Here is an 18,620-nt window from a genome sequence, read left to right on the forward strand (position 1 = left end):
CTGAATGAAATGTAAATTAAACTCGCCCTGGTACAGAAGCATCTCCTTCACAGGGCAGTACTCGCTGCCATTGGGAAATGCAGACCTGTCTGCTGCAAATGAGGGCTGCCACAGCTGACCCTCCCTGATCTCGCTTAAGGAAAACACACACACTCAAAGTCAACAGTTGGAGGGAAAGGAAGAAAAACCCAGACGCGGCAGACTTGCTAGAAGAGATTTCACTGGAGGTTCCCTCCTCAGATAAGCAGATGGTTTCCAGTTAGTCAGGGTCAGGGACTGCCCGTGTGGTTTCCTGCCTGCTTGCCTTTGTAGCTTATCTAGATCTCATCAAGATACGCAGTCTGAAAAAATTAGAATGGCTAAGTACAGAAATTAGGGAAACTGAATACAAACGAGCCTTGGTTTGCACTTGCGCGGGCGAGCGGGGGAATCTGTGCCCGCGGGTGGGGTGAACGCAGCCACGCTGACCCCTCTGCCGGGGCAGCCAGGTCCGGCTGGGCACTTCTCATCGGCAGAGGCCGGGTCAGGTCTCGTCAATGCCGCGGTGCCTGCGCAGGCACCAAAGCCGTGCCTAACTGTATCCAAAACACTCTGGAAAACAGCTCAGCTGCTTTGAAAATAGCCCTGACACCAGTTTACAACCCTGCCTGCTTTAACGGTGGTGTCGGTGCCCACCGGCAGGCCAGCTCCACGGCGTATCCCTGTCCACGGTCACAGCCCTCCGACACGCAGTGCACGTCTACTTGTTTCACAAAGCTCCAGGCAGAGCCTGGCTTTTGCAATGCTGTGCATGGGAGCAAAGCAAAAATCCAACCGGGAACGTATCCACAAGCTACCACGTGGAAAGGGCATTCTCAAATTAAACCCTGAAACCCAGATGAGATCTGAGCGAAGGACAGTTTCACTTAAAAGAAATCTCTGAGGTCAACCAGCAATTAACTGAAAGGTTCTGATTGAATACGCTATTGACTGCGCTCACATCAGACAGCTTCCTGTTTATTATACCTTATGGGCTGTCTAGGTGCCAAGACATTAAACTGTCAATAATCTATTAATACTAAACAGCTCCTCCCTCCTTACTCCCCCATGCAAATACTCTTAGGCTAAGAAACTGCACTAAAAAGATGGAAAATTTTGAAGTGAGATGGAAATGAGCTTCTTGGGGTATTTCTTTGCTTGGTTCCAGCTGAAAGTACAGCAACATTCATAAACAATATAACACACAGTCTATAACTACATGGAAAAAATTGTGTTAAAAAAAATGAGACATGATTGAGACCATATCCTGAAATCTGGCTTTCTTTTCCAAGCCATCTTTAAACGGTCTAAGTTAAATTTAATTAACAATTTACAACAAGGAGAGAGAAGTTATTTAAAGAGAGGCCTACAGGTCCTTAACATTCAGTGTCTGGGAAACAGTTGTATATAAAAAAAAAGTTTTAATGAATTTAATAGAGAAAAGCACTTTAATTAAATGCTGTCAAAGAGGATTGTATTAATGACTGCACACAAAGGAATTTAAAGCAAGCCAAGTATATTTAGCAAATAGGAAGTAGGCTTTCAGAGGCTGCAACTATTTATGTTTCTGCCATTGCAATGCATCTAGGAGATCGCGTTGCCAATTGAAAGCAGTTATGTTATTAGATATGATTTTATTTATTATGGATTATTAAAATTTTAAATGCTGTAGGGAATACATTTGTTTCACTTCTAAAATGAAAGAACAAAGGTATTTCCTGCTTGTTCAGTAAGAGGAAAAATAGAAGAGGAAATAAATAATAAATAATAATAATAACTTAGCACTTAACTAGTGAAGTGCTGTCCAGACAGATCTTTTTATGGGGCTTGTTGAGTCCTGGAATTCTAGTGTGTCTCTTTCTTTCTGCTACAACTAGATGGATTCACAGTTGCTACCGCAGCTTCCCTCAACACAGCACGGAAAGAGGAGCCAGCTCTTAGTCCTCAGGGGCAGAATACAACTCCTCGTTGTATCCAGCAGTAGCACAAGGGACTTCTGTGATAGTCTGCACATTTCAAATCTAAAAATTACCAAAATCCCAAGGAGTAAAAAGAAAGCTAGGTTGCCAAGCTTTTTGCAAGCAAGACTGAGAAGACCAAGGTTTTCCAGACCTAACCAAGAGACTTAGCCACACAACTCTCATAAAAGCCCCTAACAACTATGGGTCTGCATTAAGCCTTTTTGCAGAACGTGCTCGCCTTCCTCAACACCCACGTGGCGGGAGTTGTGGAAGGGGGCTCTTCACAATCCTCCCTGCCACTGTGCCTTGGATTCAAGTGCAGCACATCAAATGGGCATGGCCTAATAAGAGCATAATGTAGAGATTCAAACCATAAATTTGAGAAAAAGCAACTAGAAAGTTCAAGGGTGTCAACATTATTTTGTACTATGATGGTACAAACAGCATAAACTAAATATAGTCCAAACGGGAAACCAAAGAATGTTTTTTGACACAAAGTTAATGAGATGGCTGTGTCTGTAATATCCAGGATACATTCTGTGACTTACCACATCCTTTTTGCCATATGTAATGGTAAGAGGTTAATAATGATTTTAGATGTTTCAAACTTCTGAATGCTCCACCAGAGGCACCTTATAAGTGCTCGTATTCCTCGGCTTCTGAGCACCAAATCCCTTTTAAGTTAGGCCCCACGATGTGAGTTAGTCCCAAATTACTGGCTTTAAAATGTATTTATTTGTACTTAAGTATAAGATTTTTACCTTCTAATCTGAAACATGAAGAAGTGAGTAGAACTGAGGGAAAAGACATTGGAAAGGAGTCACAAGGGGATACCTACTTCCTTTCCCAATGTGCAGTAGCATCATAAATGGCGAAGTTAGATCTTCTAAATACATTATCTGATTTTTGTTTAAGACTTTAATAGAAGTCATGTGTGATGTGTGCTGAGAATGTAGCCTTTGTTGTTCCACAGCTAGGGATCTTGCAAACAGCTTCGCTTTGTCTGTGCCAAGATATTTTGGAATATTCTTTGAAACACTGTAAGCATAGATGACTGTGAGAAAAAACATGTGCTACTGTACTTCTGGATACTTGATGTGTGAGAATAGTGCATACACACAAAAACGTTTCCCGTTTCATCTGCAATTCTTGTCAAAGTCCATACAAACATGGAACAACATACACAGCCTACTAACCCTGAAAAAACCATATCCCTGCACATACTACAGTCTAGAAAAGTCCACACCAATGAATTTCCAAAAAGACTGAGCTGGGGCAAGGAGACTGAGCATCTGTGTCCTGCTCTGTCATAGCCTAACTCCCAGCACTGCCCAGAAGCTGCATGATTTCCTTGGGGGATGCTGTGCAACACAGGAGGAAGAACAGCTCACTCGCTCTCAGTGATCTTCGGGGGACAAGCACTGCAATGTGCTCTGGTAGCACAATACAATCTTGTTTCCCTCCCCATGTAATTTTTACAATTGCTTATCTGCACAGAAAGGCCAACTGTGATGATCCAGGGCTCTAACTTTATCGTAAGATTTCTGTAAGGAGTCCCAGAATAAAATGTTGCATATGGCCAGTAGCTGATAAACATTTACGCATCAATAAAGCCTGGTATTATCATTTATGTACAAGTGTGAGGGACAGGGATTATTCAGGGAGCATTAAAATGAAATTAAAAAGAGCAATATTTTTAACCACAAAAATTTCCAAACGTAAATGGAAGAGAGGCTCATCTAGTGGCTTTGCAGCCTTCAAGATTGGGCTGCTGCCAGCCAGCAAGCTTCAAAGGTTATGTGAATTTAAAGAACTTTATTTAGTAATCTTGCTCTAGATGTTTGCTCATCCTCAGCCTACTATGACTCTTTACAACGCTGGCAGCTTAACATTTACGAGAGGGCCAGGACTGCAAGAAATGAGGGCTAAATCTGGTCAAATTGTGTGTGAAAGGCAAAAGGGTGAGATGACAGGGGCCACAGCTACAGTGATGTCATTTGCTAAAAAGATGACCTGTCAGAGCAACATCAACGCAAACCACCACCCTGCTGATTACTGCCAAGTCTCCGCAGTGCTAAATCTGCATGTTCAGATTTTAAGTGAAGTTTCTGCCTGGAGCATCCCTGCTGCGGGAGCCAGGGCAGCCCGAGCAGAGCTGCTCTGGGCAGCCTCACACAAGCCGCTGTCTGGGCAGAACTGCCTCTGCCTCAAATGGGGCAGCACGTCCTGCATGGCAGCACACGCGTCCTTGGCTCCAGGGACTCCCTCTACCTCTGCTGCGGTGTCAGTACCCTCACAGCTGTCTTTGTTGTAAGAAGATGGTGAAGAAAAACACCAGCTGTGTCTCGGGGCTCCCTCACTTAAAAGTCCCACCTCATTCCTGCCCTGTCCTCAGTTGATCCTGGACCAAATGAAAGCTGTCCAGGAGCAGGTGGCACTGAGGTGGCCTCATGGTTCCAGGAGTCTGAACAAATACAGAAAGGATGTACTACTTTGATGAGACTAAACTTGCCACCTCAGAAAAACCCCAAACAATCCACTTTACTTGATCTCCCATTTCTAGGGTTAAATGGAATAGTACTAAACCTAAACTAATTTCAGAACAGAAGCAGTTTTGCTTTAATTGCAAGTACGCTCCCTGCTATCATTTCAAGGGGAATCACAGGCTTAAAGTTAATAAAAATCAGCAGCACTTTTCAGCCACATTAGATATCCACACTAAACAGAAACAGCTGAGAAGGCGCAGTAGGCAGGTTTGGCTATAGCAGTCAAAGCTCAGCGGCTTTCCACTGCAATTGTGATAACTATCAATCACAAGAAGCTCTATCGGACACCTCAGAGTCGAATGTAAGGGGTTCATTGTCTGATATGTGCTCCTGTTGCCTTTGCCAAACCTCGTGCAAGGCTCCCGAGCTACTGTGGCCCATCAGGAAAGTGGAGTGCACCGAAAGGACAGCAAACCAGAACCCACAGCCACAGCTTTTGTTCCAAAACTCAGTGTGTCTGGCTGCAAGGCATGGGTACTGGAGCAGTATGAGAAAGCAATTCAGAAGTGGAAGCCTTCTGAGAGTTTTGCATGTATTGCTTTCTTTGAAGAAAGAGAGCCCCTTACCCCCACCCAAGAGCAGACACACGATAAATGCAAAGTAGCATTTGCAATATATATTGCCTTCAGCTTTAATACTACACAGAAACAGAAGTTACATAGTTTGGGATTTTTTCCCAGTGTTTTTTGAATGGTTTAGATTGAAAGGAGATACTGAAATTGACTGTTATTGTCTAATTTTGATAGGGGAGAACTCCAGATAATGTAACAATTGAGGAAGACAGATATTGTCCACTCACAAAATTCACAGATCTTGTTCTGACATGCATTTCCCCCTGTAGTTCTAAATCAAAGACAAAATAAATACTCCAGCTGCAACCCACCCAAACCAAAGCTCCAAGCTTTTTGAGTGGAATGAATAAACCTGCAATACAAGTAGCTCTGAAAGTCCATTTGGCCTTGTTGAGTACAAGTTGTCGCACCAGTCTTGACCACCCCTGTCTGAGCAGACATCACATCCAGCCATGGAATAAGGATCTGGGGGAATCAAAAAGCAGTGGGTATCCATCTATGGTCTGTCTTTTGGGTGCAGAGAAATGATCAAAACCTCAAACTATCAGGGTGCAGCCACTAAGAATGAATCACAGGGCACACTGTCCCCACATAAAAATTTGTCTAGATAAAACAGTAAGCACCAAAGTCAGAGAGCTAGCATGGTTTGGGAAAGTAGTTTTTGTCCAAGTCTCCCAGACAACTCAGTCCTGGTTTCCAGTATGCAACCCCCTCTGCTGTAACCCACACAAACGTGGCAAAAACTCACTGTGCACATCATCCTGTAGATCATTAAGCACACCATGTTCCCCTATGGAATAACACAGTTTTGCTTCACTCATCATCTATGATTGCCTAAGTATTATTAATTAATATTATTTTTTAAGAAAAGAAATTTTAAGTCTCACTGTTTTTTCCATCTGCATGCTATGCATTGTGTGACCCATGAACCCTAAGACAATGTTTAGAACCAGATATTTCATTAGGAAGCACTACTGTGGTGCTCATTCCCCTCTTTATTACTTCTAGAAAGAGAATATGAAATTAGTTTCATTGGATTGCCATCGCCACTTGCCTTGACCCATTTTTACGAGGGCTCCATGTTCTGCTGTTTTGTATTTCATTGTCACTTCTAAAATATTTGTTCCCTTCCACCCCTCACAAAATGACAAAATTAGTATTTCATTTACTTCTGTGGTATGTTATTTTCCGCATATTTAAAGAGAGACCACAATGTTTGCAGTGAACACACAATACAAAAGAGCTTTCCTACAGCTTTCTGCTATGCCTTCTTTTATTTACTAATGTTCCTCCATGATTTATGATCTGAACTATTATAAATTGCCAGATTTGTCTAAATCAAAGCTTCAGAGAAAAAAAGGGTGGAGGGACATCAGTGACAAAAGTAAGTGTATCAGAAAGCTTGTGAAAACCATTCCTGTTTCTTTAAAGTCAACATTTGACTGCTCTTAAATCAATATGCACCTACCAGCTTCAGCAGATCTACCTGTCAGCTTATGCAGAAAATGAAAGGCAAGGTTTCCCTGCTCTCTGAATAGCAGGTACTTTGCTGCAGTGGTGGTTCATTACTCCAGAGAACCGGCTTATCCACCCCAACGCTCCAGAGACAACAGCTTGATTCATCGTTTTCCCAACTGAGTCAGGTTTCTCTGCCCCAGCAATTAACAATGAATTAGCACTATATTAAAGTGCCAGGCAAGATGGTTATTCTCTGGAGTGGTCACCTTGGACACAGCAGACGAACAGTGGGAGAAGGGAGAGAAATTAGATTTACTGTGTCCCAGCATGTCTGTAACAAACACCACATCCCTGGTTGGCAATGGGAAGCGGCTGTAAGCACTTCTCAACATTAACACTCCAGAAAGGTCCAACGCCAGCAAACAGCCTGGGAATGGTGGGATTTAGCGAGGGATGGAAAGTAAGAGAGGGTACCCTCACCTCTGCAGAGCAGGAAGCTAAACACAGAAGCAGGAGGACTGTTTGCTCCAAAGTGACTACTTTGCATGCAGTCTGTCCAAGAGATCTACGCGACAGCCAGGCCAGGCCAGGTCAAAGGTCCAGACAGGATCCCACATCTGATGGTGGTGGAAGAGGATGAGAACAGGGCAAAAATATAACAATGCCTTCTGGAATACCCGCCCACCCTCCAGGAACCTGTGGCTCAGGCACTCTGTAAATTGAAGGTGGTATCCTTGTGGTACCCAGCTAGCAACACCGTCACAGGTCTTTTCCTTAGTCCTACAGCAGCACTTGGTGATTACATTGCATTGTGCAGAATGGGAAGGAGAAAGACCCACTTAACGCACACCTGAATTTCCCTAAAAAACAAGCGAGAGGCTGTGGCAAGCTCAGCCTGCATGTACAGCAACATGTAGGTATAGCATGGATGCTCCGCAACTAGCATGTGAAGGAAAATCCACACTCTGGCACGTCCATATGGTCATACCCGATGCTGCCAAAGAACACAGCCATGTCACAGAGCTCCACAGGGCTCACATTTTATGACTCCTCAGCACAATAACAAATAAATCAAGTGTGCGGGGAGGAATTTCTTGAGCACTGAGCTTCCACTATAGACATTTTTCATTTCAGAAACAGGAAAATATTTGAGTAAATGGATTAATATATGGCTGATGGGAAAAATCTAATGGAAGAGAGAAAAAATGAAAATGTTTCTTTTTAAAGCCCTGAATGTAAAGCTAAACAGTGAGGTATAGGTTAGTAACACTGAACAGAGGGTAAGAACCTGCCACAAAAGAAACAGCAATCCCTTAAACATCAAGAGCCAAGTTGTGTCCAGCTGATCTTCTACAGCACTATAACAACTGCCCCGCTGCACCCACCCTGCCGGTAGAGGACAGAAACCATACCTGGCCTTGGGGCGATTCCCTCACTGAAGGTGAGCCCAACCCTGTAATCGGCAAGTGAACTACACAAACCCCATCACAATGAAATCTTTGCCATTTCCAAGAAGCCATACTGGGGAAAAGGCTGAAATTTATCTATCTGTTGTCTTTTGCCTGGTCATGCCTCTTGTGATGATAGCCAGGATTTTCTTCCAAGTCCTTCAGTCTGACAGAGGGGTGTCCCCAGCCCAGAGAGGGCTCGATCGTGGTGGCAGGGAGCTCTGGCAGCAGCATGGGGCAGCCTGTTTTCAGGCTCTCCCAGTCGCACAGCTGGAGGAGCCGGAGACTCAAGCATCAGACACAAGTTACCGTACACACGTCAAATTCATCAGAGCAGAGAGGAAGATGGGGTGGGCGGAGAGAGCGAGAGCAGAGGTGAGACCCTCCTGCCTGCTTCGGTGTTACAGTACTGCACCTGCTGTTATTCACAGCGCTGCTACTTGTATCTCCTTCAAAGGACTGTCATCTTGACATCAAGGCTGCAGGAAAGGGCTCTACAGTGCACTATTCACTAGCAAAGCCTGCAAAGCAAAGTAGGTCGGTGACTGCAGCTCTTGGATGTTTCCACCCCCCGCTAAAATGCAGCCAGGCACCGTGGCAGACATTCTGCACCCGCCACCGCTTTGAGAAGGAAATGAGAGTTGCTTTCCCACTTGACACTACAGGGGGAATTTCAGATAGGCAGAATGTAATTACTTGGCCTGGAGTTCAGCCAGGAGCGGAGCCCAAGACCCCTACCCTTATGTAAAGTGTCACAAAATCTCCAATGACTGCAAGTGTGAGGACCTCAGCTTTACGTCTCTGGCTGCTGTCATTGATTCTTCATGGCTAATTACCTAATAGTGACCCTTGCAGCAAAGCCAAAAAACAAACCTTGTTGCTTGAAACAATTCAAGTCCCAGAGACTAAAAACTACACAAAATTTGCTTGGTGCAGGGCATCTTTTGACGGTAGGGAGCAGGTGGACAGCAAGCCTCCTGTGTCTCGCACTGGTAGCGTGCCACTCGGAAACCTACTGGGGTTTTTGGATGGGCAAACATAGCTTTAAAATGCAGCACCCCCAAAACACAAGCCTACTGTATCAACTATATACCCGGGTCTCCAGAGTTTTGCTGTATGTAGCTGCCAGCTGGTTCCATTTATTTTTCTTCATTTTTCATATTTTGACTGTAATAAATAATTAATCCATGGCTTTGTAACTTGCTGACAAATACAAATGCATCACATTCCAATGCAGTGTAACGTGTCACTCACAAGAGCCAACCTGCACGATGCAGAAAAGTGATGTGCAGAAGGCTTTGGAAAGTAGGCTAATCATCAAGGTCACTCACAAGAGCTCAGGGAAACTTTTTCTTCAAACTGGCCCTTAGAGGATAGTCCTACTGGCTGTGGGCACCAGAACTGGGTTAGTATGTTCAAATCTACGCAGCTCTAGTCATCTTCCCACATGTTAGCTCAGCCCTTTACCTTTTTGTGGCTCCTTGCCTCCAAGATCCCACAAACTTTTGAGAACGTGGAAGACAAAACTTGCAACATTAATTACTTGGAGCACTTGCCCTACTTTATAGCTCTGAGAACCCAAACCCCAGGAAACCCCATTTTTTCTTCCAGGCAAAGACCAAATGGAAAGCAAGGAGGAAGTCAGTAGCAGAAGAGACAAAGGAGACTGAACTAGGCAATAATTAATCTGGGTGAGACCAACATGTTTCAGAAGGGGCAGGACTAGAAGACAGAAAAACCTCCTGCCTTTGGAAAAAGGAGACTAGATAGTTGGCAGCAGAGCTAGCAGCAGCAGAACAAGAGCAGCGACAAAGAATAGGGGCTGAATGCCAAGGTTCACAGCAAGAGTAGCAAAGCAGTGCAAGCCGCCATCAAACGACAACAGGGAGAGCAAAGGTGGGAGGAGGAACTGTGAGATTATCAGAGAAATGCAGTATGGATGACTCTCTGAGAGTGGTCGCACAACGGGATCAGGTAAATGGCACTGAGCGCCAGTGGCAATCCAAAACGATGGTCTGCTGTGGAAGGCATCACCTCAGCTTTTTAGATTAAAAAAACATCTCCTGAGCCTGTCTCGACCATCAGCAGATGTCTGGGTCTGTGATATGCATCACTAGTTATTAGGAATACAAATAAGCCTGATTTTCTCTTCTGACTGAAGCTGCAACTGCAAAGATGAAAAATCTTGTAGTATTTTCACTTCATTTTCCCTACACATATTTGTATCTATTTATTTCTTATTCTATTAAGACCTGAGACAAGGATAAAATAAAGGTGCACAAACCAAAAATTCATCCTAGTCACAAGGGTTGTAGAGAGGAGCAAAACAATCCTGAGGAGGCTGTGAAATGAAGGCCTGCTCCCCACAAAATACTCATCATGGTCATTTTAAAAGTACTTTTAATTTTCAGTGAATATATAAAAAACACTTCTCCATGTTATACTCCTCAATATCCCTGTGTCACCCATGCATGGACAAACTTCCTCTCCTACCCTCCTACTTTTCCTGAAGTGTTAGCTGGCTCCTTTGAATGAAAGCAGATGTACGGCTGCAGTTGCCTGTTGGCCACTGTTTGAGAGTGCGTATCAGGGGTGCTCAGGTTCTGTAAGAAGGAGCAAGTGACCAAGTCCCCACTTCTGTTCTGCTTCCTAAATAACCACACACTTCTTGCTGTTGCTGAGGAACACATTTTTACTCCTCTAAATGTCGGCAGCTTTAGACAGCTAAATTGCGTTTCCGCCACAACGCAACTACTGACACCAAGAGAGCTCCATAATATCACTACTACTGACCTTGCTGTTATTGGTGGCATGGATTATCACATCCCTTCTCTTCAACCACCAACACAAAACTGCACACACTCACACGCATGCTGCAACATACACACAGTGAACTCTGAACTTGTGAGCTGTGGCTTACATGGGGCCCTACAAACAGATGAAAGGTGGTGTGTCTCAACCTGCAAAGCAGAAGGAAGCTGGAACCAGTTGCTTCTCTCTACCTCTGACAGCTGTCCATCATCCCACCCCGCAGCCACCCTGAGAAGGAAATTAGTGCTCTGACCTGTACGGGCTCAGGAGTGAGCTGGACAACATGCTGCATGCGCTCACTGTGGTGATGTCTGGACTCCTCCTCGTAGATCACATCCCTCTCATGCTGGGGAAGGTTCAGGAAGCGGCGAATGGTGCAGAGGTTCTCCCAAAGGGTGCGGTTTTCCGGACTTGGGTTTTCTTTCCAGCGAAGCAGCTCACACAGCCAGCCCTGCAACGGTAGGGTCAGCACGGTTAATTCACTGAGCACCGAGGAACCAGATGTAAGTGGAAGGTCAGCTAGACTTAAAGCTCCGTGCTGCAAGTTTCACTGGTCTCATCTCACGCAGAACACCCCCTACCCTCAGCTGCCCTTTGGTCTCAACAAATTCTTGATATATAATATTTCCTGCAAGTTGGAGAAACAGATGCATCCAGCAGTGCTTAAAAGGAACCAGAAAGCACAGCAACTTGCCCCCGGTCATAATCATACCATGTTTAAAATGCTCAGATAGAAATATTTTTCCTATAGAAAACCAGAGTTGAAATAAAGGTGCATCTCCATTTCCACTTCAGAGCCCCTTTACTTCTTCATCCGAGCAAGAGAAAAGGAGACATAGACCCCTGAGACTTGCTAACAATCCTCATGCTAAGGGTTGCAGCTGCAGGACCAGAAATTCAACCACTACTGCAAAGGTTTAGAAGAAGATACTCTCAAGTAGAGACCTTTGATGTGCTGTCACTATGTTGCATTGACTCCCTCAGCTCTGAACACCACTAAAATTGACAGCTTTAAATAATCAAATGGCCACTTAGAAGATGCAACCGCAAAGAAAGGGAATCCCCTACTATTTAGCACGAAAGCAGCAAACAGGGTCCTGCAGAAGTTACTACAGAGATCAAGATCCTAGGTGGAGGTCATTCTAAACTCAACTACAGATCACAGTAATAGCAGATTTTATTCCTGCTATATTAAGTTTAGTTTGAGGTGCCTTCAAAAAGCTACCACTGTACGAAATCCTGTAGGACCTCTCCACAGGGCTGAGAGCTCCGTCCCGGGGAGGAGGAAGCACCAGGGCTTCGTGAAGAGAGAGGAAGGCAGCCTAAAACACAAAGCCAACCAGAGGGCACAACGGCAAGAGCTGTTAGGGCGAGGACAGCCCCGTGCGTGTTGAGCGCGTGTGGCCGTGACCCGGTGTCCCCAGCAGGTTAACCAGGGACGGTGGCTGTTGCTGCACCTGCTCGGGGTGGGGGGACACAGCCAGCCAGCAGCCGGCCCCGCGCGGGGCTGGGGACAGCGACTCCCCTCCTGTGCCTGCGCGCCGGAGACGCAATGCAAATGACAGGATACGAGAAGATAATGCTGAGGATGCTGTCAACGCGCCTTACTGACTCCTGTCAAAATATTTTACCTAGTAGCTTTATAACCCATCATTTTCGAGCTACAACTCAGCATTTTGACACCGTTTTGACAGGCACCTTACAATACCTAAAAGATAGCTTGATCGATGTTAAAAACGTTCGGTACGAGAAGTAGCCAAAACTGTGTTTTTCCAAACAGCGACTAGAGCAAGCTGAACAGCCAGGTTCATTACCAGCCCACGTGGGGGTTTTTTGGTATTGCTTTTTTGTGTAACAACTTGTAAGCCATTGACAACTTCTACCATGCACTCTAAACCCCGTATATAATATCATAAGCCGTTGTTTGTCTTACTCTCCACTGTGTCTTCTGCCTTCACCCCCCAAAAAAGGCAAGATTTGATTATCTCCGCTGCATCAGCCAAGACAGCAACACCAGCTGTTCTCATTGTGCAGCCTCTTCCTCACGGCCTACATGTTAATAACCTGATCATTCCATTTTCTCCTTCAACTGCCGGCTGCAGCACAGCGAAGAGACAAAAACCCAGGCCCATCTGCAGCAGCTGTAGGCACTGAACTGTGAAGCCACCAGGGATTTATAAACTAATCTGTAACACAACACTGCCTTGTTTTTACAAGTGAGAGGCCACATTTGTGCAGACCTGATCTTTTCTTGCAATAAACTAGGAGGGTTGGGGGGGGGGGGGAGCAGGCAAGGATGAAAACAAGATATCTAATCATTTACTTGGGGGGGGGGGGGGAAATCTGTATTATATTTTCCAAGTGTTTTGACTGGTATTTGGGTAATCTCTCAGCCAGGTGATGTCTGCATTTTAATGTGGTTTGGCCACATCCCTTGCCCTCAGTTCTCCTCTTTCCCTTTCCTGTGCTCAGAAATCCCCCCAAACTTTCACTCTTACAGAGAAAAGAGAGGAAGAAAATCTCCAAGCTCCACAGTGTTTTCTCAGGGGTTCCTCCATACAAAGGAAATAATTTTTGAAACGGAAAGTAAACCATCTGTGGAAAAAATAAGCTCCCATTTCTCCCTGTTTTCAGTGATCTGATTAAGTCTCCAACTGAACTCTTTCAAATGTTTCAAGCAGGTATGTTTAACATCTCCCGAGGGATGCTGCAGCATAAAGACCAATCGTTTAGCAGAAAATACACACAAAACCCTGCACCTGGTGGAGCCGGAGCCCCGTGCGGGGCAGGCCCGGGGAAGGACGGCTCCTGGGGCTCTCCCGAGGGCTGCAGAGCCCGGGGACGGCCCAGCGGGGCCACCTCCCCTTCCCGGAGTTGGACCGGCTAGCCCGATGGCAACTGCTGCATTTTGATTTATCTGTCCCGTTATAATCAGAACTCATTACAATCACTTAGAGCAACACTACAGGCCTCATTATGGACTAGGCACTCGCTGCCATTAGTCTTTAAGAAGGATAGCGCTCAATTTGCCTGGCAACATGCGAGGTCCTGACCTTGGAGCTATTAGGGAAAAGATTAGACTGCAATGTGACCATGTGTGCAGACACGAGCAAACCAAATTAATTTCTGGCAAAGGGAGGCACCCAGCAAAGGCCCCGCCATCCTGAGGACACCTGAGAACTTCTCCATTCCCCAAAGGAGATAAGCTAATGGCACGTTTAAAGGAGCCTGGTTCTGAAGGTGAAGCACATCCGTGGTATTTAGAGAGATATTAATCCAGTTTCCCCACAAAGTATTTGCTTGGCTGATCAGATTAAGGGATCTAGCCTTCAACAGCACACCCCCACCACAGCAGGCCCCAAGAAATCTGTGATACTTCACAGCCTCAGACATATTGCACCATGTGTACCCAGCTGCTACAATAATTAGCTTATGAATGTATCAGCTGGTTCTGTGATTTTTATAAATAATAACTAACCTACAGAGCAGAAAGATTTTCATGAGCCTAATATTAGCAAGAAATTGCAAGGTGCGCCTAACTCTGAATTGTCATTGTGCTAAATGCCCTGTCTTCTCTCACATTGTGCGGGACTCGATCTCCCCCAGTGCCATTTATAAATATTTATTTTTGCAACGGCAATGGCAATGTATTTGTGGCAGCTTTCTTCACAACAGTCATTATTCGCTCACCCCCACACATACACACGTGTACCCACTGTGTCCATGTGTACACTTATTTGCACCAAAGCTGTCCTTTCACTGCTCTTTTCCTATCCTTCCCTTTATTTATTCAAGCATTCATTCTCTCGCCCAACCATTCAAGACCCTATCTATCCATCTATAGGGCTGCTTATTAGGTGATAGCTTTGCCTAATATGTGAGAAAACACAGCGCTGCAGCTTACTCACACATTCTTCATGATTGCAAGTAACCGCCTTCCCCATGCACAGATGAAAAGTCTGCATCAGATTTTTTTAATTATTTATTTAAATAATCTTAGCACGCCATCCAAGAAAGTTTTGCAGTACCAGGCAAAAAAAAAAAAAAAAAAAAGTGTAAATGTCAAATAAAACAGTGACAGATGACAGTATTCTCTATTGAATAGCACCGTTTCTTCGTGCATGTTCAATGAGAACTCATGAATTATTAATACACAAAATCTCCTTTTTCTGTTAAAAATCTCAACTTGGGGTTTTTTGGTTGCAATTTTTTTTATTTTCTTTTATTTATTTCTTTGGGTCTGTGTATGTTACACAGAGCTTTCCAGGAGAATTATTTCATTTAAGAAATACTAACATACAGAAATTCTTGGAGCTACAGCCATTCACAGTGAATTTTCATCTATAGCTACATTTATTGGCATGAAGAAGGAAAAGTGAAGGAGGAGACGCTATCTCACCACCTTTTCCCCCCACTCATCCACAACATCTGAGCTCACTGCATTACAAGTAAATTCAACTTCTGTGAACATATTCTGAAAATCTAACAAATAACACATCCTTCCCCAGATCCCCGATACACCGTGTTTCTGATCCTGCCTCCCCTGCACATCCTAAGTCTTGCGCCACTGCACAAACAGCCCCCTTGACTGCCACAGAGTTACCAGGAGAGTTTGATAAGTGCCAGTGTCAATACGGGTGGCAGAATCTGGCCCTTAATGTCAGCTCCTAAGGTTCTCAAATGGGAATGTCTTCCATTAAAAATAAGAGGAGGAAAAACAGCACAATTAAAGGATGCTTTTGGCTCTACAGTCAGGCACACCCAGTGCTTGTGGTTACAAGGAATTCTGCTCAGAACTTCCTTCATTTCACCCCAAAACTTCTAGAGGCATCAAGAATGCAGCCCAATTTAGCTCATTAAAGAGAGCTGCAGCAAAGTGCTGGCCTCTATTTTTGTTGTTCTCATGAGACAAGATAAACATTTTCTAAGCATTTTATTTGATAAAACAAATAATATCATATTAATGTCCTATTTTTAACCTCTCTCTCTGTCTCCTAATCAAATACATTTCCACATAGCTAAGCAAACAACAACAAAAATCTGCAGGAAGCCAGCCATTCCCATTGTGCTTTTATGCTGTTAAAGAAACAGCGTGCTTACTGCACCAAAGCATTAGCCTTGGCGCACTCAAACCCCCTTGAGGGACAGTTAGCTGGTGCAGCAATCACGAGCCATATTCTCTGTCACTTATCCCTGAGCCCTTTTTAGCAGCTTGACCCTTTCACTTTTGCTAGACCTACCCTGGAGCAAGGGAGGCTGCTCCACCAGCCAGAGGTACCAGCCTACAATAAGGTCAGGTTTTCCAGTGCTCAATGAAGCTGTGCACAAATATCCTGACCCCCAAAACTGCTTCCTGCAGATCTGCTGACTTGCAGTCAGCCAAGGACCAAATTTCTGATTAAGGACTAGAAGGCATGTGGGAAGAGTTCAGGCTCAGTTAGGCTGGGGCTACAGGCCCAATGCTTACACTTCGAGCAGCATCTCTACTGAAAGTCATCGCAGGAGGCGGCAGTTGGGTGTCCACGGTGACTTTGTCACAGGCAGGCTTTCTGCTCAGGCTGGACCACAAGGCACTTTGAGCCTGGATAAAACTGCAACTAAACTGACCTTGTGCTTCCCCGCACTTACATTGAAATTAATAATAATAATAATAATGATAATACAGTTAATTTTCTGTGCTGACATTTTCTAGGGTCTCCAGTGAAAGCATGAGTAGGCAAATGAAGAGTTTTTAGTAAAAGTGATTCAGGAATAAATCTCAAAAATAAATGTAAAAGGCCATTTCCTCACCCACATCATCAGTGCAGAAAATGTCAACATATGTGACAAAAGGAAAAAAAAGCAGCAATGATTGATGCAAGTCTTGAAAGAGTAAGAAAGAAATGCTGCGTTCCCCAGAGAAAGCTCCCTTTCTACGTGGGATCACAGGAGTCCTCTGGACAAACTTCCTCAGCCTCTCTTCCCTCTGCTCAGTTTGGGACTCTCTGCAGTGTGAAATGAGCCAGATGATATTCAGCTCTTGTTCCTTAGTCGCCAAACTCTCTTTCCATGAATCCAATAAGTGTCTATTAAAATAAATAAACCCCCTAATGATTCAAGATAACCTAATCAAGAAAGCTGAAATGGATAAAAGACTAACTGTAATGGAGAGTTCTGTCATGGCTTCAATGAATTCTTGATGAGGGCCGGGGGAGGGGGACTGAACCTGAGAAGCTTTACTTGGAGCATTTTGATACAGTTCAAGGTTAATCACTCAATAGCCTGGGTTTTCTGAAACGCTTGGTACTTTTCCTCCCCCCAAAATGCAAGGCAAAATGCAAAGCACTTTCCTGAGGGCCAGTTTCTCACGAGCCTTATAAAACACAAAACAGTACCAAAAAATGAATGAGGTACATGAGCCCTGACCTATCTTAGATTCATGGGAACACCAAGCCTGCTTACAGTTCTTGGCCTCGGAGGGAAGGATGCTGTGCACTGAGGATATTTCCAGCATGCCAAGTTCAAACTAGCTTCTCCCCACGCTGGAGAGGAAGTGTGGGCTTGTGGTTAGGGCAAGCAGCCTGCCATCAGCTCCCAGCTCTGCCAAGGACTTCCTGAGCAAAGCCCCAGCTCCGCAACTGTCCCTGCTTCGCTCAGCTGCTGAGAGGTTAACGCACTGTTGCAGATGCTGTCCTGGAGAGGGGTCACACTGTGACCGCATAGAAAAGTCTGTAAAAAAGAGCTGATGTCCAAAGGTACTTCAAAGAAATTTTAAGTTCCATCAAGGAGAGAAACGTCTTTCTGTATTTCCTCCATATGTAACAAGACCACCAAAATATCAGCACAACAGATGCCCCAGCTGTAGAGATTCACATCATCATAAGGGCACCGAGATGCTACAGCAGAAAGAAGTGCCCTATATGCATACACTATGTACGCTACACATCTTCACCACCAGCTGTTTGTTCTAGCTGTTGTTCATCATCACTGGAAGATAATTAGTTTAAGGGCACAGAAAATACCTATTATAAGCTACAAGGGGGAGAGAAGGCATCCCATCATATCAAATGAATACAAGGGAATCTAAGCTGGGAAGGAAGGAGAGGGAAGGACAAAATAAGGGGTTTCTAGAGCTAACCCTGCCCAGAGTGACGCTGCTCATCCCTCCCGCAGTACCTCTATTCTCTTCTCAGACCGTGGGCAGGTGGCCATGGTGCTGAGACCCATCTAGCATGGGCTGCTACTGTGGGGCTAACACCTCCCTTGGCCAGAGAACAGGCTCCCAGACAATCCTGGCAACGAGGCAGGGATCTCAACATGAAAAGGCAAAGTCGGAGGAAAGGCGACGAACTGTCGTAGTGATTTCCATCCACAGCCCTGGCTTTCTCTTAACCTGAAGGGCCTCAACTGAAGGGCTTTTCTGCCCCCACCCCCTGGACAAGTTTATTTTTTGTTTGTTCATTTTTAAACAGGGCAAAGATACGAACCAGAGACTGAGCTTTGTCTCTCTTGCTTTACTGTGGTGCAACTGGAACCAATTCCAGTCCCTTGAGGAAGAATTTCAGTTTCAAGGGTTAACTTTTTGTTTTCACTGGACGGGTGATGGCCAAACCCTTCCATGTGCCCTGCCCGGGGCAGATCCCCAGCTGCACGTGCCCTGCTTCCCCACACCGCCCCAGCCTGATTCAGGAGAGTCTCTTGTCCCGGGAGAACTGTGGGAAGTTCAGTCTCCGTGTTCATACAAACTTTGCTCTCACTCAGACTGTCAACAAGGGCTCCAGCCAGCTATGTCCACTGTTTATTTTGATAGTGACTGTTTATTACGAA

At 44.9% G+C, this 18,620-nt stretch overlaps 1 protein-coding gene across 1 annotated transcript in view; it reads right to left on the reverse strand.

Moving 5' to 3' along the window:
* SATB2 (SATB homeobox 2) overlaps positions 1-18,620 on the reverse strand; it is a 131,866-nt gene that overhangs the window by 13,436 nt on the left and 99,810 nt on the right. The window contains exon 9 of the mRNA XM_075029283.1: positions 11,068-11,265. Within this exon, the coding sequence (XP_074885384.1) occupies positions 11,068-11,265 (198 nt within the window). The remainder of the gene's footprint in view (positions 1-11,067; positions 11,266-18,620) is intronic.

Source organism: Buteo buteo, chromosome 5 (genome assembly GCF_964188355.1).
Source record: "Buteo buteo chromosome 5, bButBut1.hap1.1, whole genome shotgun sequence".
Lineage (NCBI taxonomy): Eukaryota > Metazoa > Chordata > Aves > Accipitriformes > Accipitridae > Buteo > Buteo buteo.